The 20,307-nt window shown below is 44.1% G+C and overlaps 1 protein-coding gene across 1 annotated transcript in view; it reads left to right on the top strand.

Annotated features, from left to right (window-relative positions):
• Positions 1-794: 794 nt before the first annotated feature.
• The window catches only part of LOC144762279 (potassium voltage-gated channel subfamily KQT member 1-like), an 862,620-nt gene continuing 843,107 nt past the window's right edge, over positions 795-20,307 (top strand). Inside the window, exon 1 of the mRNA XM_078647419.1 lies at positions 795-1,213. Within this exon, the coding sequence (XP_078503545.1) occupies positions 795-1,213 (419 nt within the window). The remainder of the gene's footprint in view (positions 1,214-20,307) is intronic.

Below are 20,307 nucleotides of genomic sequence, written 5' to 3'. Positions count from 1 at the left end.
CATGCTGAATCTCTGCAACCCCCCCCAACAATTTCTGATTGACCCTCTTGTTTACAATTACCCAGCACACATTTTCACACCAGGGCCACGCGCAGAATGGGTGGCACGTTATGTGCTATACTCACTTGTCTTCATAATTATAGCGGAATACACAAAACGTTATAATGATCTTAAAACATGATTTGAATATTGGTGCCAAAAGAGAGGGATCGATGCATAGTCGATAAATGTGACAGAAAAAAATCTCCCAGCTCCTTGACGTTGACTGTGTTAACTGAAAGTTGTTTGTGGAAACGAGGGTACTTGACAACACTATTTTGTAGCTATCTAAATGTTTAATGAGCGCACGTGGGGACAGGGGAAGGAAGCGCCAGGTGGAGGAACAACACCTGTTGTCATCAGCGCCTAGAGACAACTGAGGTGGCATAGTGCGCTACATATGCGTAGCAATTGTAAACGACGATAATTATTCAGTCTGGTGGGGAGTGGGCCGCATTCCCTGTATCCGGTCTCGCTTTCCGCTCCACGGCGTCTCCAGGTTCGCACACCTGCCCTTGTCCGGGTCTCGGCTTCACCCTTCGCCTCCTGACCTCTCTGTCTTTCTGCTTTCATTTCAGAGGCTTTGAGTGACAACAGGTGACAGACTGGCAGACCTCCGCGCCCTGACACCCGGGAGCCCCGGAGGAGAGCGCACCGGCTGCTGGAGAGCTCCCAGCGCCCGGGGGACACACAACACCGCCTCTTATGATTTTAAATATTGATCAGCGTTATCCATACCGCCGCCTCATTACAGGATGGCCTTCGCTAATGGGGAAACGGGCGGCTACCCTATGTACAGCCTATGCGGCGAGGCGCACGGCTCCACTCCCCGGCTGGACGGGCTGCAGGGGCGCCGCCGGGCCACCCTGGCCGTGCTGGAGTCGGGCGCGGGCGATGAGGGCGGAATGCGCTACTCCTCGGTGGCCCTGGGGCCGGACGGCGCGGTGAACAATGGAGCGAGGATCCCCTGCAGCCCCCGGGCCGACTCCTGCACCTCAGACCCGGGCTTCCAGATGAGCCCCCCGCCCGCGCTCACAGCCAGCGAGATCCGCCGGACCTACGCCCCCAAGATCTTCTACCGCCCCTACCTGACCAGAACTAGCATGCAGGGCGATGTCTACAACTTCCTGGAAAGGCCCAGCGGCTGCAAGTGCTTCATTTACCACTTCACAGTGTAAGTGCCGCTGGGGGTGGCCTTCCCATGCTGCCTGCTGGTGTAGTAATCACCTGTTAAGTTGTATGATCATTAATAGAGCTTGTAAGGTTGTTTTCTTGCTGTCTGCCCACGCTGGTAGGATTTTCTCTATTGTGAGCATGTTACTCATAGATTGGACTGGATAGCTGAAACAGGATGCATGCCCTGTCTGATCTTGATGTGGGTGGGTGGTACCCCGTTACTCTTGTCACTCACCCGTTACATCCTTTCACAGTTTTCCACTGCTGAGGACCTTCAATGGAGGTTTCTTGGGTGGTTACAACTTCTGTCAGTGAAGTTTCTTGTTTCGGCATCTAGTTTGCTCGGATCTTCCTTTGGAATTTACGCAGTGTCTCAATATGATGAAAGAAGATTCCTTAGCAAATTATTACCTCTTCCTCAATTTTATGGTATGTTGGATATTTGTAGACCACATTACGCCCTCCCAAAGGAACCTGAAAACCCTGAGCAGTGACAGGAGAGGGAGAGGGGAGGACCCATTCAAAGAAGCCTGTTGTGCGTTGAGTTGTCTTCCTAAATGGCTATTATCTTTTCTTAGGTGCAGGACTTGAGAATCTAACCAGCAAGTAAGGGCCAGGTATGAGGGTCTGAGAGAGGTGAGGTTTTGTTTCAGGGTCATGGCTAGTACAATAGTTACACTATTAAACCTGGCACTGTTTTCGCCCTTCCGTGAACTAAAAGAAGAGTTTGGGGTGGGAAGTCCGAGGAGGCCTGAACAAAGTAAGGTACATGGGTGGAAAGGGGAGGAAGATAAAAAAGGAGACATAGTGGAGGTGGAGGACAGAAGACAGAAAACATAGACTTAATGAAAGTGGAGGACACGGGGTAAACCCGCATGTACATGTACATCAACCTTCGCGGTGTTTTCACTGTGTGTACATCCCCATGTGCTACTGCGTGCATCTGTGAACTTCCTGTGATGAGATGACCTAGGATTAAATTAAATGTGTGATCAAGGAAGAGGCCTGTGATAAAGAACAGGGAGATGTTTGTGAAAGACATTAAGCAGGAGATCCCAGTGAGAGGCCACAAGCAGGAGAGGACACAAAGGCCAGTGAGCGTGGAAGGCCAAAAGAGAGATAACTAGTAAGAGCAAGAAAGATACGAGTAACTGAGTAGTCCAGAATCAGGGGACGGGTAGGTGGCCATGGAAGGACAAAACAAGGGAGTAACAAAGAGGAGCAGAGAAGTCCCTGATAGAGAGAAGCAATGAGCAGGGGAGATTATTAGAACTGTGAGAGTCTAGGGGCAGGATTGTGATTGCAAAGGACTAAATGCAGGATTGTTCCTGTGAGATGTCCAGGATTGAGAGAAAAACCAAAGGAGAGCCCTGTGACCTGGGAAAAAAATAAGAGCAAGGCATGTGACAGTGAGAGATCATGAGAGTCCTGTTGCTGAGAGCGCTATCCCAGGGGAAAGGCACATGACAAAAAGGCCAGAAGCTGAAAGGGGGAGTGAGGCCCGTAGCTGAGAGCTTGACAAAGCCAAAAGCAGGGAATAGTTCTGTGATGGAAAGGCAGAGAGGAGGAGAGATGGCTGTGACTCTGGGTGTAAAAGATTAAGTGCTGTATTGGAGGGGCTTTCACTGTGAAATCCCAGGAACTGTTGAGCAACCCATAACATGGCAAAGCAGGCAGGGGAAAGGCCTGTGAGTGAGAGTTGAAATGGCCAACGCAAGGTTGATGACTCCTGCAGTTTTTCTATGTTAAACTGGGTATTAATGTTACACCCTAGACTACCAGAAGAACAGCCAGAGTGTTGAAGAATGGCAGTAATGTGTGAAAGGGAGGAGGAAAGCTAGAAGATGAAGAAAGAACCTTGTAAAATTAGTGATTTGCAAAAGAATGATCAGCACACACCATATCACATAAAGTAGCAATTAGTTCAATGATATAATGATAGACTCCTAAGTTTTTCTAAAAGAGTACCTTTATTCACATCTTCTTTTGTTAAAACTCATTTCTTCTGCATAAAACTGTTTTTAAACAAAAGAATAAGAAGATGTAAGTAAAGGAACTCTTTTTGAAAAACCTAGAAGGAATCGGTGCATTATTTAATTGAAATAATTGGTACTTTATGTCATATGGTGTGTGCGGATCATTCTTTTGCAAATGATACTATGGAGCTGGGATCCTGTATGGAAGACTGGGAGGCTGATCTTCTAGATCTGTGCGCCAATCTTATTTTGATCAATTTAATTAACTAAAAGTGACAGGTGCAAATCTTTTTGCCTCAGTTTCATTCTTGTAAGTCACTTAAAATTAGTTGATGTAGCTTTCTTAATGTCTGACCATGTTAGGTGGAAATTCTGTTTTTTAATTTATTAATTGTTTGGTAATGGCAGTGGCGGTTCGATTGTAGCTTCCTTCCTCTTGAATTGAGCTTTGCTGTTTACTCCTGGAACTTCAATTGAAGTTTGCTAAATCTAGAATCATGCTGGAAGGAGCTTCTTTGGTGGCTTACTCACTGTTTGATCACATTGGGTGGAGCGTCCATAGTAGTTTGATCAGATGTAAATACGTAAATGTATGTAAATGTTGTCTTCAGCTTCTGTGGTAATTTATACACGATATGGTGCTGGTAGTTGGAGATGTCTGGAGAGTTTATTCACTACATGATCATATTAGATGGGGGAATTCCTATGCTGTTAATTCACTGTATAATGGTGTGGTAGGGAGTTTCTTTGATAATTGATTCCCTGTATCTTTTTGTTTGTTAGAGCTATTTTGATAGTTCACTTGCTTTCTGATCATGTTGCATTGGGTTTAAATAAGAACCTAGTAACTGAGTGATCATGAAACATGATTGATGAGAGTTGGATAGATATATTCTCACTATCTCATCACATTGGATAGACCATCCTCAGTAATTTAGGCACAGTGTCTGGAAATAGTAAACATAGCTTTAGTAGATACAAGCTGACCATCTGGTTAGGCTTCTAGAAGTGTGTGTAGTCCTACATAATACATTATTAATTCTTCACAGTAATATCCCAAGTACTCAAGGACAAAGCTGGGTTTGTTTTACAAATAGACTCTCATCTAAAGCAAATAATTAATGTCTTCTTTTCACTGCAGAAAAGGACAATTAAAAATAAAATGATTAGCAAGCTCATTTAAGTGATCAAATGGCTGCCGGTCCCCACTTGAGTTTATACAACAAAAACAACAGAGGTTTTAATTTAATCATTGTGAATGTCCATCTATAGTATTGCCTGAAAAATTGTAATACTGTGGAAAAGTCACGTTTAAAATATCACTGATATTGGTTCCCTCATCATGTTTCATAGACATGTTTGTTAATCGTTAGTACCCTCTTCTAGTGACTCCAACTCTAAAGTTCATATAATCATCCAGAACCTCAGAGCAAACTTGAATGGGGACTTGTTCCTGAGACACATATTGTGTGTGTGGACATATCTTCAAAAATTCAGTCTAACTTGGATATAGAAGAGTGTTTAACATATTGGGACCTAGACTAAGTATTGAGTTTCGAGATAATTTTGTTTTATCATGCTTGCAAAAATGTTAAAAAGGTAAGACTTTTCCAAAAGGGATTTGGCCACACATAATAAATGTTTATGTTTGATTTGTAACTTTAATTATATCTTATGAGCAATATGGAGCAGACATTTGTTTGTCGACCCAGACCTCATTTTGATAATTTCTGCTGACAATAAATAGGGATCTCCTCTACACTACAGGCTGCCAAATAAGACTTACAATTGATTAAATAGACTTTAATTAAGTTTTAAAAGCATTGTATCGTTCTTATAAACAAATGGACCTAAAAGTGCATATGTTCAATCAAGAAGAACTAGGGAACACTAAACCCTGCCGTTTCAAATAAGTGACTACATTAAAAAACAATCAATGAATGACTTTCAAACTATTCAGTTCATAACATACTTTTGAGTGTGACATTGTACCAATTGTTTCTATGTTGAGTTAGTTCTTGATAGTTTTGGAAATAAGCAAATGTTGACCCACCTACTTAAAATCATTTTGAATCAACCAGTTTTAGTATCCCGGTAAGAGAATATTTTTTAAAATGCTTTGCATTTCACTGGCCAATTTTACACTTCAAAAAAATATTCGGTCCCACAAAACGTGTTCTGTTTATGTCGTCTATGTTCCTACAGAATGAAAGAACCTGTTTATCTTAAACATAATGCTATATTATATCTGCTAGTAGTAAGCAATGTAGAATTTCTTTGAAACATCTTTTGAAAAAGTTTCAATATCTAACAATTGATGTGTCTAATGACATTTGAATGAGACTGGTAATTTTGAAGTTCAAAACGATTCTATATGAGCAAAGGAATTGTTACTTCTATTTGGCATTTGTGGAGTGCAAACATGCTGTGGTTCTTTCATTGTATGCATTTACCAAAGTCAAATTTAAAACAATAGATGTATTTTTGTGTTTGTAATTTCACGGTTCTAATTAATTACTGCATATTTGTCACTAAAAGATTATTGGACAAGTGAGTGACGTTGAGATCTAAAATGCATTTTATTAGGTATTTATGGACTGTAAAAGTTGCAGTTTTGTTTAATGTTATATATTTTTCTATGCTCTGTTTATGTGTAATTTTAGAGAATTCTATAGACATTACACTGTTTGACTGTTTTGACTGTAGTAGTGATACTTTTTACACAGTCAGCCCACGTTCATTAAATAAACATATAATTACGATACCTTTCTGAAAGTGCTTGTAAATGCACTTCTGCCTTACATTAGAGAGGTCTGCCTCACCATTTTTAGTTGGTACTTAGATAGAACTGTAGTCGTGCAATTTACCTAGATAGGATGGATTGCATGTGGGTAGACCCATACTCAATATTTGCCCATTGATGGAAGCTTGGATGCCTATTTATACACTGTATGAGCATGCTCAATTAATGTGTATTTTTTGCATTGTATAAACAGAAGGGGTGGAAAATGTATGTTGGTAGGCTCCTTGGGTGGAGCTTAATATCATTATTATTATATTTGGAGGGGGGTGGGCATTTGCACCTGAATCGGGATTTTTATTTGTGTGGTAAGATCACACTGGCAACGTGGTGGCAAGAAGCATCCTTGAACGACCTTCGTGTGTTATAAAGTATTAAAAGTGTCAAGGTAATAGAACATGGTTGATTTCACATGGATCTGAGTAGCGATGGGGCATTGCCAATTGTGCATAAAGAAACACATTGCTTGTTCATTCTTTGTCTATGGGGAAATGTCTTGGTGCATCTGAGCCATATTCACTTCCTGGCTCTGCTCTTTAGTTGATTTTTTTTATCTCTACTTGTTGGTGAGAGCAGAAACATCCAAATGTCTGCACCCAGAGTAGGTGGTGGCTTACCTACTCCGAGGACCACTTGCATTATGCTGGGAGGGCATAACCACATTGGGCAGTGATTAATTCATGATGTTGTATGAAAATAGTATTTACACAACGTAAGGTGCAAGTGATGGAACTCAGTCAGTCATGTTGCCATTTTCCACTGACTATTATCACATTTTAATCTAGACACTGGCAAAAACGGATGCTAATGCTTCAGTATATACTAATCATTTTGAGAAAGAAACTATAAAAACGTCTACTCTGTGAGACATTGCTTATTTAAGAGAGAACGTTTGTATTTGGGGTTATGCTAAACATTTTACCAGGATTCTCTCACAGAGATGAATCTCAGCCCTTGACTTAAGACGTGTGTAGTTTGAGTCTACAAAGTCAAGTCTGCAGGCTTTACAAGGAGGGCTTTCTGGAAATCTGAAGTTCTGTTGATCATGCAAGAAAGACTAGGTGGAGACAACTGACTCGGAATGATGTGCTTTGTCCACCCTGAGAGCACAAATTATGTCTCTGCTCTCTGTGTAAAATTGATAGAGGGTAGCGTGCTCTCACACCTTCCATGGGGGAGGGGCAGCAGACCATATCTGCATTTGTCTATCTATAGTTTTAGCTGCCTTTGAGGTAATGTTGTATGTATACATGGAATGTGTCTAAAGTCTTTTATACGAATTGTTAGTGGAATTTTAGTATTGATAAACTTTTTTTAATTATGTCTTTATTTACATCTATTGTAAATAATTTTATGTATGAACTATGCTACTGAGAATTCTGAACTGGCTGTTAATTCTTTGATAATAGTAGGAGGACAAGGATAGCCATGCATTCGCTGTCTTATGGTTTTTGGTGTAGTTTAATTGGGTGACTTTTGGGCATCCATCTTCTCCTGCACCGCATATAATCAGCCGAGCTTGAATAGCCAGTCATCGTTCTCATTGACTATGTAATCGGGCTTGAGGAGATATCAGTTGTTTTTTTAACATCTGATTTAGTGGCTTAGTAGCTGACTTTGGAATGGATTGACCTCAGTTCTAATCTGCGTCAACGCTGGACTGAAAATGATGTTGTGTGGTCACATTATAGGAAGTAAATCCAAAAATCAGATATGTAATGTCCCACGTAATGTACACAATTGAATATCGCCTTCCAACTCCAATACCCACAATAAACATACAGTGCACCTTTGGTCTCCAGCTAGGCTCACGCTATGTACAGAGGAACACAACAACACACAGATCCTTTGGATGGCTATTCTTGATGGTATTTCAGAGGTTGTGTGGCTTGACCTCTGGATTACTCCATGTCCTTAATTGTGTTGTTATCAGAGGTTCCCACTAATATTTGACAATGAAGTAATGGTATCTAACACCGAAAATTGAACCTGTGCTAGGACATTCATCATCTTTCGGGTCTATTGGTTTGAACTGGTGTATCCATTTAATTACTGCCATCACGTTTGAATGGGGTTTAAGCTGCAATTTCTCTACTTTCTCTATCCATCATAAATGGAGTTTCCAATTTTATTTATCAATTGAATCACAATGCACTCTGTTCACGAAAAGTAGGACGAAATGTAATCCCATAGATTTACTTCTAAGATTTGAGTACATTTCTGGCTACTTTAGAATTCACAAAGAATTTCACAAGTCATCCTGGGAATAAGTGAAAATTCCAGAATTGCATAGTTGAATCTTTTGGGAACTCGACTGAGTTATCATGGATGCATGTATAAATATATATGATGAATGTTTCAGCATGTATAAGTATAATGCAAAAGTGCAAATTAACTTGACAACGTTTTTTGTCCCCACTGGGAAAATATAGTTATTGGCTGAAAAATCTTCCCCTACAGCTTCCTCCTTTAGCTTGGCTAAAGGGTCACTTCCTGTAATCTCGCAGTTTGGGGGTGTTCATAGTTTGAAGGTGTTTACACGCGAGTCAAGAGCGCTACAATTTGTGTTTGTAAAATATGAATTTACAGTCAAAACACAAGATATTTGTATTCCATAGTCCAATTTTAGTGCTCAAATGGCTTTGTGAATTGACAGTAATTGTGTAGAGGAGCTTTTCGTAATTCTCTTGCTACCCCCCTCCCCATAGTCCATTTTTTGAGTGCGTCGACATAGCATATACCACTGTTGCGTTTGGCTGTTATCTTCTCTGACTATACACATTTCATATATACTCTAGTACACAATATATCTTAAATTTGCCATGCATACTGAAAATAAAAACGAATACAATTGTAAACTTGAAGTTTTAACTAGTCTTGTACTTTATAAATTAGGATAATTACCTTTCGCTCTCTGTAAAGTGCTACACACCATTTAGTGTTAAGACAGCGCTATAGAAAAGCCTAATAGAGAAAATAGAGCAAGTCTGCCTACAGTTATAATATTAAATATGAGCATTAAAGAGTGTGCAACATACTCCCGGGGCCCTCGTGTGACAGTGGTTGAGATGCTAAGGGAGATATCTTACACACTCAAAAGCACACACAAGTCCAACACCATTTCAGGCCTTCTCGAGTGGCAGACACAGTTCTGCTTCACAGCTGGGTGAATAGTTTCCCATTTGATATGAGTGACTGAAAAAAGCATTGCTTTTTATTGGGTTAAATGTGGACACCTCCTTGGATTTATTTTCTTGCCCTTGTAGGGTCCCAACAGCAGTATGTTTCTTGTTTTCAGTATCCCTGAGGAAATACTCAGTCTGATTAATGTGTCCACTGTGAGAGTATGAGTGAGAGTAGTAGAAGTGTGTACAGCTGTTGCTGTACTCTGAGCGTTTCTTCCTGCTCTGCTGAAGGGTGTTGCTGTCTAAGACTGCCACAGTAGATGACGCAGTGGCTGCCTTGGTGCATATGTTGAGTAAAGTTTTGTACTGAAAGGACCCCGGAGGTTTTCAGAGTGAACTGTCTGCAGTAGGTAGGGCTGTGGGTGCGGCCAGATGGGGAACAGCAACCAGACCTGGTAAATTGCTGCTCGACCAGGAGCGACGGGGGTGCTAATGAGAAGCCCCGCTCCCGCTTTGTTACAGGGGCCAATATTGCAGCACTGCTGCAAAACTGTCCCTCAGTAACAAAACCGCCCTCCACAGGTACAAAACCAACCCCCGCCCCTCTGGCCCACCTGGGAAATGCCCAGTGCCCACTACGTCCAGTCCGGCCCTGGCTGTCTGTCACAAAAGGAGGGGGACCTGGAGCGCTTGTAGGCCCAGCATACTTGCTCCCAAGAATCAAGTCTATCAACAAAAGTATGCAGTTCTTTAGAAAAAAAGGGAGAATATGTATCAGGTCAGTATCTAAGGAACCCAGGCAAGAGGGTTGGCTCCTTTAGGAACTGGGGCCCTCTTACAACCAGGTGGGTGTCATGCTTCACCATGCCCTTTGATGCAGCATGACGCCCACCTGATACTAGCCAGACACATATTCTCCCTTTCTTTTCTGAGGAACTGCATACTTTTGTTGATAGAGTAAGCAGGAACCACATTAATAACATTTTAGTTCTGTGCATTGTGCACTAAATGGATCCTTTTGAAGGCTCATCAGATTTCCAGAAAGCGTTTTCTGAACGTCTGTAATTTTGTAGACCAGCAGAGCGTCCGGGACAGTCTGTTGCCCTGCTGTATAATGTGTTGTCAAACTAAAGTATAGGATAGGTTCCATTTCTAGGATATAGCTGAAAGGGCGAGATTTTGATCGATACCTTATATCTATTGATCCAAACCTCGATCTGGTCGACTGAACCTTTGTTGCCTGTCTGTAAGGAAAGAAAGTGCACCTATTTCCAAGTTAGTTCACCCAAGAAAGGACTCTACTCCCAAAGATCACAAACAACTTCTAGCTTTCAAAAGTTTATTGTAAAGAAATGATAAGCTGCAAATACAAGCATCTCAGAATGAGATTAACGAGATACACAGGTCCAATTACATACATGTGCTCTCGAAAAAGCCCTCAGACGAGCAACAGAAATCACTAACACAAGTTCTAAGAATAATAAAGCTATCAGCATAGACGCATATCTCTCCTTCATTTAGGTTGGAGGAAAACGCAAAGGTTAGGCTATCCCTACCCTGCTCTAGATGGTATCCCTACTTAACCAAATCCCAACCTAACAAAGGTGTCAGCTGTGAATGACCCCCAAGGGAAGTCACTCACTCTAAGTCTCTTGGTGAAAACCTATAGTTCTCCAGTCATGACCCCTCTCTGCCTACCCATCCGCTCTCTAAAGGGTCCTCAGGTATCTGCTCTAACTCCACCCAGGGGTGCTGTCCCTAATACAAAACAGTCAACAACATTTGAGACGCCCCTTGCGGAACGCCCCTCACGTGGTGCAACTTCTGGCTTTTTCCATGATGCTTTGTCTTGGGCCTCATGCGTTAGAGTTGACCTTGCTTCTCAGACTCTTCTCCGGCCCGCTGATACCCCTCAAACATTCCAGAACCCTCCTCCATGTCTGGGCCGTCTACTGAACAGGCCTCTATTCATTCATTTATAATTGGATCCCCCCTCTTCCTTTGCAGACAGATATCTGTAGCCAAGAACCCAACTCTCATATACTTCTAAAAAGAAAAAGGCTTGCAACATTTCTCAACCCAGACATGTACGTGTAAATCAATGCTAAAACATTTCAGGCCTACAATATTTCTCATTATGATTATAGCATTCAACTTCTTCATTTAATTAAAGCATGTTAATACTCTTATTCTATTATTAAGTAAACATTTCTATAAATCATGGCCTATTTAATGCAATGACCAAAAACCTTAATACAATCTGTGTCGTGAAAAGAACCACCTTCCCTTTCCCTCCAGCTCTGGCCCTAAGGCCTACCACGTTCTGCGTTTAACCACCTGCCATCTTACATTTTAACAGCTTCACGACATAGATTCAAAATAAACACATCTACTAAAATCATATAATGTCACACATTTCTGTATTAGTTCCACTTCTACTTAAATCTCTTCATTTAGCTATACATTCAGAATATAACTGCAGATACTATTAGCACTCATGGCATTTCTCCTCATGATTTGTGCTTACTACAGGTAAGTGTGATGTACTCATACATTTAAGTCAGTTTGCGCTCTCTCAGTTCCCCCCTTTGATGACCTCTCGGGGTCATCACTAACAATTAAACTGCAGTTATTGCTGGCATTCTCTGCGCTTCCAGAGCCCTCAGACTCCTGTACTGATTATCTTGTATGGCAGCCAATCTCTGCAGCTGTTCTCTTTGGGCCCTTTCTGACCTTCTTGCTCTGTACCATTTGAATACTCTCACCAATCCCCACAATATTATCCCACAGATCAATATTATGATGATAGGCTTTAGAATGTACCAAACAAAGCTTTTGCCTAAGGTGGAAAACCACCCTCCAACTGTACTCATTCCGTGGCCCACCTTTTCCCAGACATTTTCTCTACTCAAGTCTTCGATCTCCTTGTGAATATTAGTTATGTTCTTAATAACTTTCTCAAGAGGCTTCGAATTGTCTGGAATGTAAGTGCAACATTCCTGGACCTTCAAAGCCTTACAGACTCCGCCCTCTTTTGCTAATAGGACATCTAAAGCAAGTCGGTTTTGAAGAACCATAGCCCTTATCGATTGCATCTCTCCTTCTACCAGCATTAAGGACTGAGCAGTGCTGGCAGACAACCTGTCGACAACTGTTGCCAGTCGTCTAATTTTAACATCATTAAGGATTACTCCCAAAAGAGGGAACATAGCTCCAAAGACATCTCCAACCATTTCTGCATCGCCTACATCTCTCCTTCCCCTCGAAGATGTCTTGCCCTCAATGATCACTAAGTCTTGTGCATGATATATTTTGGGGAAGACAATTGCCAAATAACATGATCCATACCAGTTGTCAGGTAGTCTCACGTAAGCATTTCTTCCACATACAAAATACACATTTGGAATCACTTGCATTCCCTTTAGGAAATCCTTAGTGTAGTACTCTAAATTAAAAGCATGTTCACAGTCAACTTCACCCACGTATACATTTTCATAATACGTTTTGGCTCGGTGAAGACATAGCTTTCCTCTCTTCGCTTTATCTAAAGCTATTGGACCACTACTACCCTTTCTCTTGTGTGACTTCTCTTCCTCGGTCCAATCTGTTTTCCATTGTCCTGATTTTTTCAAAATCTTTTGTCTCCTGTAACGATCATCCACCTGCCCTATGAACTTCTTCTCGACTTCTGACACCTTGCATGTCAGGTTATTTCTACGGGCATGTGAAGTATCTAAGGTAATCCAAGGAATGAAGAACTTGGCCAATCTGTCTTCACTCTTCCAGTAGTCCCATTTGTTCATCTGCTTATAATTTGGGACTTCTGGCAACACTGAATCATAATTGGAGAAATAGTATTCAAAACTATCTCTCTCATAAAATATACTAAGCAATAAGCTACATGTAATGCCATATGTCAAAGGGAGGTGATGGTATCTAATACCCTCGTCTACAGATGCCGGCAACTGCATGCAGACATAACAATCCTTAACCTCCATGGCATCCACGTATTCATATAAAAGTTTAGCATAAGCATTTGACCTAAAGTCTCCTTGGGACTCGTCTACATGTAACCTGCGGGCTTCTGCAGCCAATAACGCTTTCTCTTGAGTGTTTTCCCTTTTCTCACCAGCAACAGTAGGTGTAAGCGTCACTACAGAATTCACATCAGTTACCTTTACCTCTTCTTCATGTCCCTTTACATAAGAAATTGTTACCACTAAAGCTATTAATATTATCACTCCTACTATTAGTGTACCTATTATACATTTAGCTCTTCGGTTCTGGGTGCCGGCCTCCATTTCGTCAGACAATATAGCTCTCTCTTATTTTAGCAAAAAGTTCTTTTCCTCTCGTTCCTTTACAGTCTCTTTTCAATCCTTTTGTCTTTAGAATCCACACAACTGGAGGCTGACAACCTTCTTCGCAAAAGTTCTTTAACAGTTCAAAAAGACAACCCTAGCCCTTCTCCATCAACTCAAGGGAAGTTCCCTAAAATTCTCTGCTTCCTGGGCGCTAGGTAATCTTCTTTTTCTGCTTGCTTTATTTACAAAGTCCTTTAACAGTCTACTATCAGATTTGTGGTTGCAGCTTCAATAGCATAGTTCAGTATTTCCAAACGAAGATTGTGCTCTTCATGTGCTGTTATCGTTGTACCAAAGTCGGGGAATTGCAATTCTGAAAGGAACATGTGTTTTAACTTGCTGAGGCGGGGAGGTCTGGGGAGCATGAATGTTAGTGACCCTTCTTGTTCGACACCGGGTACCAACAGTCTTATTTCCACGGTGATAATGGGCTCAGAACTGGACACCACCACCGCTCGGATCCTCCCTGTCTCCGGTTTCACAGACATTTGTCGCCAGATATGTCCACTCAGGTGTGGAGTATCTTCTGTTAGGCACACGCACTCTTCTTGACCTTCTTCGGTCGGGTGCTTCAGCGCCCTGAGCACCTTCTTCTGGGTCTGAGTCTTCTGATATCGGAGGAAGGGTTGCCTCTGGAGTTGACCTCAGGCTAGAGCTCCTTCTTTGCGGCCAATTAGCTTCTCCACGTGCCCTTCTACTCCTTCTCCTTCTGGTCTGTTCTCGCTCTCTTTCAGACCTGTCAGGGTCAGACTCGTACTCCCAGCTGCTTTCCCCTTCTGTAGCGTCGTCTGTTTCGCTGTTGTACTGCCCGTCCTCAGCTTGGTCTGACTCGTTCCCTGCTTCCGCTGGCACCTCTACAGCTTGGCTAGCCCCCTCTATGGCTTCTCGGTCCTCTGCTGGACGTCTATCCGAGAGAGGAGCTGTTCCTTCCAGAGGTGCTGGAACCCTTTGCGTATGTGACGCGTGGATCCAATTGGGCAGGCCTCCCACCTTCACAGCAGTGTTCGTGATCAGGATGACCTGGAAGGGTCCACGCCAACGAATATCCAAGCAGCTTCTTCTCACATGTTTCTTCACCAGGACCCAGTCCCCAGGATACAGGTCATGGCAAGGGCCCTGGCACGCTGGAACCTCGGCAGCCTGCACCTGAAGGGACACAGAACGCATGGCGTCAGACAGCCCCTTACAATAGTCCAGGATCATATCATCTGTGATATTTAACAGTGCAGTAGCTGGGACAGACGGCAGCCTCATTGCTCTCCCCATTAACACCTCATGTGGTGACAGCCCTGTCCTTCTGTCTGGGGTACTGCGAAGACTCATGAGAACTAATGGCAGGGCATCAGGCCAACTCAGGGTCGTTGAGGAACAAACTTTAGCTATTCTGGACTTGATCGTGCCATTGATCTGCTCCACAATTCCTGAGGCTTCTGGTCGGTAACTGCAATGTAACTTTTGGTCGATATTTAACGCTACACAGACCATCTTCACAAGCTCGCTGTTAAAATGTGTTCCCCTATCTGATTCCAAAAAGGCCGGCACCCCGAAGCGAGGAATGATTTCCCTAAGCAATAACTTGGCCACTGTGAGGGTGTCGCACCTACGTGTAGGGTATGCCTCAACCCATCTGGAGAACACACAAACTATCACCAGGACATAGCGGAGGCGGTTGCACCTTGGCATTTCAATGAAATCTATCTGCATTCGATTGAATGGACCTCCAGACCTTCCTATGTGACTTAGTGCAACTGGTGTTCTTTTCCCTACGTTCAGCTGCTGGCAGGTCACACAACGCTGGCACACTGCTTCTGCTGCTATTCTAAACTTAGGATTGTACCAAGTCTGTCTAAACACTCTCAGCATAGCATCTCTCCCTAAGTGTACGGGACCATGTATGAGTCTAGCCATTGGACTCACCATCTCATTGGGCAACACTGCTCTGCCGTCTGCTGAGACCCAAAAATGGGTCTCACCCATTACACATCCTGCCCTCTCCCATGTTTCCTTTTCAGAATCAGGAGCATTTTCTTGCATGGTTGACAGTTCATCCCAAGTATCAACAGTTTCCAGTATCATGGCTAATTCAGTTCTTACATTTATTCCACCCACATCCACCTCTGTGAAAGAGTAACCTTGTTCCGCGCAATACCGCGCAACTTCATCAGCATATCTATTGCCTTTCGAAACAAAGTCCTCATTTCTGGTATGTGCGGTGCACTTTACAACTGCGATACTTGCTGGGCATTGCAACGCCTCTAACAACAGGCGCACAAACTCTCCATTGCGAATGGGAGAGCCTGAAGAAGTCATGAACCCTCTTTGAGACCATAACTGCCCGTAATCATGAACTACCCCATACCCATACTGGCTGTCGGTGTATATGGTGACTCGAATTTGATTGCTTGCCAAGCAAGCACGTGTCAGGGCAATAATCTCGGCTACCTGAGCGGAGTGTACTCCTTCCAGGCACCCAGCTTCCACAACTCCTTCAATTGTACAAACAGCATAAGCTGCTCTCAACTGCCCAACTTCGTCTCTTACACATGAGCCATCGACAAAGAAAATTTCATCTGGGTCAGTCAGTGGCTCATCTACGATGTCGGGTCTGGGTTTGGTGCATAGTTCAGTCACATCGAGACAGTCATGGTCTGTATATTCATCATCATCCTCAATATCATTTGGAAGTGGCATCAAGGTAGCAGGGTTCAAAACAGAGCATCTCTTGAGGGTCACATTCTCTGCAGCAAGAATAACTTGCTCATAGCGCGTGAGCCTGCTATTGGTCAGATGCTGTGTTTTGGTCCTGGTCATCAACAGTTCAACAGAATGTGGCACGCACACCTCTAACGGGTGCCCCATGACGATATTTTCACATCTCTCAATGCTGACACCCGTTGCAGCAACGGATTTGAGACATCCGGGCAACGCTGCGGCTACTGGGTCTAAAGTAGCCGAGAAATAAGCAACTGGTCTACGGGCATTCCCATGGATTTGGACCAACACAGACAACGCGCAACCTTCTCTCTCACAACAGTAAAGAAAAAATTGTTTATTGTAATCCGGCATTCCCAATGCCGGAGCACGACACAGGTCCTCTCGCAGCTGTAAGAACGCCATCAAACAGTCTTTGTCCCATGGTACCGGATCGCTCACCTCTTTGTGCGTCAGTTTTTGCAAGGGCTTTGCTTTCAGTGAAAAGTTCACGATCCACTGTCGGCAATAACCCACCATCCCTAGGAACATCCTGACCTCTCTCTGAGTCTTAGGCGCATTCATTTTCATGATCGCCTCTATCCTGTCTGGTGACACTTTTCGTTTGCCTTTCTCAATTCTGTGTCCCAAGTACTGCACTTCTGTCAGGCAGTACTGCAATTTTCCCGGGGACACCTTGTGCCCATTGGCAGCTAGGTGATTTAACAAAGCAATGGAGTCTTCCCTGCAAGCTTCTTCTGTTTCTGACGCCACAAGGAGGTCGTCTATGTACTGGACCAGAACTGACTTCTGGGGCAGCACTAGACTTTCAAGATTTTTCTTCAAAAGCTGGTTAAAGATCGATGGGCTCTCTGTATACCCCTGAGGGATACGACACCATGTTAGGACGCGATTTTCCAGCTTAAATGCGAAAAGAAAATGGCTTTCTTCGTCCAGAGGGATCGAAAAGAAAGCCTGGCAAAGATCGATCACAGTGAACCACTCAGCTTGGAATGGAATCTGAAACAGTATCACTGATGGATTCGGTACCACTGGACAACATGAAACGACTATGTTATTAATCTTTCGCAGGTCCTGTACTATCCGAAATTTCCCATTTGGTTTCTGCAGACCCATAATCGGGGAGTTGCATGGACTACCCACGATTTCTTTCAGTATTCCCTGTTTAATCATGGACTCGATCACGGGTTTTATGCCTGCAATCGTTTCTGGAGTCAATTTATATTGGGGTGTTCTTGGGAACTCAGCATGCGGTTTCACTACAATTTTTACTGGGTCCACCCCTTTGACCAATCCAATCTCTTCCCCAGTGAAATCCCATACTTCTGATGCCACTGTCTCTCTCAAGTCCCAGGGGAGCTCATCTACTGTCAAAGTAGGGTACAGTTCCACGCATATTCTTGAGTTTGCAACTTTGAAATCTGCGTCATCATCATTGGTCAATACCTCCACTCCCTGAGGTGTACAATATATAGTACAATTCAATTTACACAACAGGTCTCTTCCTAGCAGACACACAGGACTTGAATCGCAAACCACAAACTGGTGCTCATCGCTGTACTTCCCTATTTTCACCTGTACCGGTTCTGTCAATTGGCTGGTTATTCTCCTGTTTGCGACCCCTACCACCTGTATGGTCTCTCCAGACATGGGCAGGTCTGGAACTGCAGCTGATCTGATCGTGGATCTAGTGGCTCCTGTGTCCACCAGAAATGTCGTAGGGCACCCTGCTACTTCTGCTTCAACATAGGGTCCCCTCTGATCTACCTCCAAGGCTGCCCCGAGGGTGCAGTCTTCTCTTTCCACTCTCTGTCCGGTTAATGGGTCCACATAATAGCACTCTTCCCCTTCTACAAACAGGGGCATTTGTCTATAGGTCTTACCCATACTCCCTACTCGAGGAGGTTGCGGGAACTGGGCTCGGGGAGGAGCCCCCCCCCCTTTGAGCACCTTTCCTTGGTATTGCGTTACCCCTCTTGTAGGCGCGCTCTGGACCTCTTCCTCCTCCATCTCTTGTTCTCCTATCTCTACATTGTAGGGGCACTCGCGTTTCCAATGCCCCACCTCGTTGCACTGGTGGCACCTAGTCGTTTTCTTCAAGGCAGCTATATCTATTCTGGGTCTAAAGGTGGAACTCTCCTCATTGCCCTTGTTCTGACTGTACTGCTTCTTTCCTCCTGTACCTGTTCCTTGCTGCTGTTGCTGTTGTCCCCCCTTCCCTGCTGCCTGCATCTGTACCACCATCAACTTTTCTTTTAGTTTCTTAGCCTTGGAATCTATCTCATCACAGCAGTACCTGGCATATCTCAGTATTTCGTCTAGGGGTTTAGTTTGCCAACAAATCGAGTGTTGCTGAATCATTAAACTAATATCCGGTCTCAGTCCCAGGACGAACTTGGACACAAATTGCCCTATGTCTTTTGGATCCATTACATCCAAGCCGCTATACTGTTTAAACGCCTTCAGCAATCTCTCGTAATATTCGTGGACTGTCTCTTTGGGTTCCTGTCTTGTTCGGTCTATTCTGACCCAATCTATGTCTTGCATTGGCACTTTCTCTTTCAGCCAAGTCATCACTCTCTCGTATTTTGCCATCACAGTCTCGGACGGCCCATTAGTCTTGGCATCTCTCTCTGGCTCCGTTGTGGGCCACTCAGCGCTAACCTTGCATGCTGTCCACAGATCGCCTGGTACTACAATGTCAAACAGCGTGTTCAGATCTATCCAAAGGACCTTTGAGATTTTTACAAATCTCTCCACTTGCTTGTACCACTCCACTGGGCTTTCACGTAATTTGGGGAAAGAGGTGGTAAAAGCAGCTAAATCTCCCCTACTCCAAGGGACATGTACATAGTTCCCATTTGCCACTTCCCGCAAAGGGTAAGCTTCTATTCCCTGCTGTCCTGGTGTCATACCAATCATGCTTCTCCTGCCGGTCCCTTTCTTGGACCACCTCTCTTCCCACTTATCTAGTGCCCTCCAGGTCCTTATTCCAGTAATCAGTTCCCTTATGTGCGTTTTCAGCCCAATCGTTCTCCTCTCATCTAGGTCTCGATCTGAGTAATGTAGCCTGTGGTTACCCTGTAATGCTTTGGTTCTTGACAAGTCCACCATATATTTGCCTGCTAGTTCGACTAACTTCTCATGGACTGCTCTCGCTTTTCGAGTAATGTCTTTTGCCATATACAGTATTTCATCCTGTTCATACATTTCCATTCTTTCTAAAGGCAGAGTACCATCTACCATGTCATCCAGGTCTGACCTTAAACTGGAGACATCGAGTCTCTTGGCTTTTATCTCAGCTCGCAATATGTCTTTCGAAGGGGGCTCACTGGTCTCCCTACCATCCCAACTTCGAGCTCTACGTTTGGTCTCGGGAGAGTTAATGGGTGGTCTCCCTCGCTCCCATCTCTCCAGGTCCCATGCTCGGCCATCCGATCTAGGAAGGTGATGGAACACGGGCCTGTTACCCCCACTCTCTCTCTGCCCACTCTCTTCTTCTTCTCTCCTCTCACCGCACACCTCTCTGTTATTTTCCCTCTGTTCGCTACTCTCTCTTTGCCTCGCATTGCTCAGTACCCGATACGATCCTTCCTGGTTCCCCATATTCCCTGGGCTGCGCTCATTTCCGTCATCACAGGGACTATGGTGCGACCTCTCACAACTCCCATTCAGTTCTCTGGTGCCAGGTACACAGTGTGGACACTTAAAGCTGTTTCTGTACTCTTGCGCTCTCCTCTCCCCTTCACTGAGTATTGGGCGCGCCACCCCTTCACTCCCGGGGCCCCCGTTTTCCAGGTCTGTTCTACCTCCACTCCGGGCCCAATGGGTGACTCCCCTACTCCCTCTACAGTCCCACTCCGGGCTACTCTCCCCAGCCCCGCAGTGAGTCCGAGCTCGGCTGTCCTGACTTTCCCTTTCAGCTTCCGCAGCATTGATGCTCTTTTGAGCCTTCACTGCCTCATCCCACTGCTTCATGTACTCATTTAGCTCTTGAAAGGATTTTCGTCCAGATCCCCTCAGATCCATTGGCCATCTAGGGCCCCCAGGATCCCCTCCTGGGTCCCCTGCTGTGTGCATCGGTGTACTCCACTCTCTGGGTATCGGCATCTGAC

Source organism: Lissotriton helveticus, chromosome 1_1 (assembly GCF_964261635.1).
Source record: "Lissotriton helveticus chromosome 1_1, aLisHel1.1, whole genome shotgun sequence".
Taxonomy (NCBI): domain Eukaryota; kingdom Metazoa; phylum Chordata; class Amphibia; order Caudata; family Salamandridae; genus Lissotriton; species Lissotriton helveticus.
Note: the sequence above shows the minus strand (reverse complement) of the source record. Positions and strands in the feature narration are given on the sequence as shown.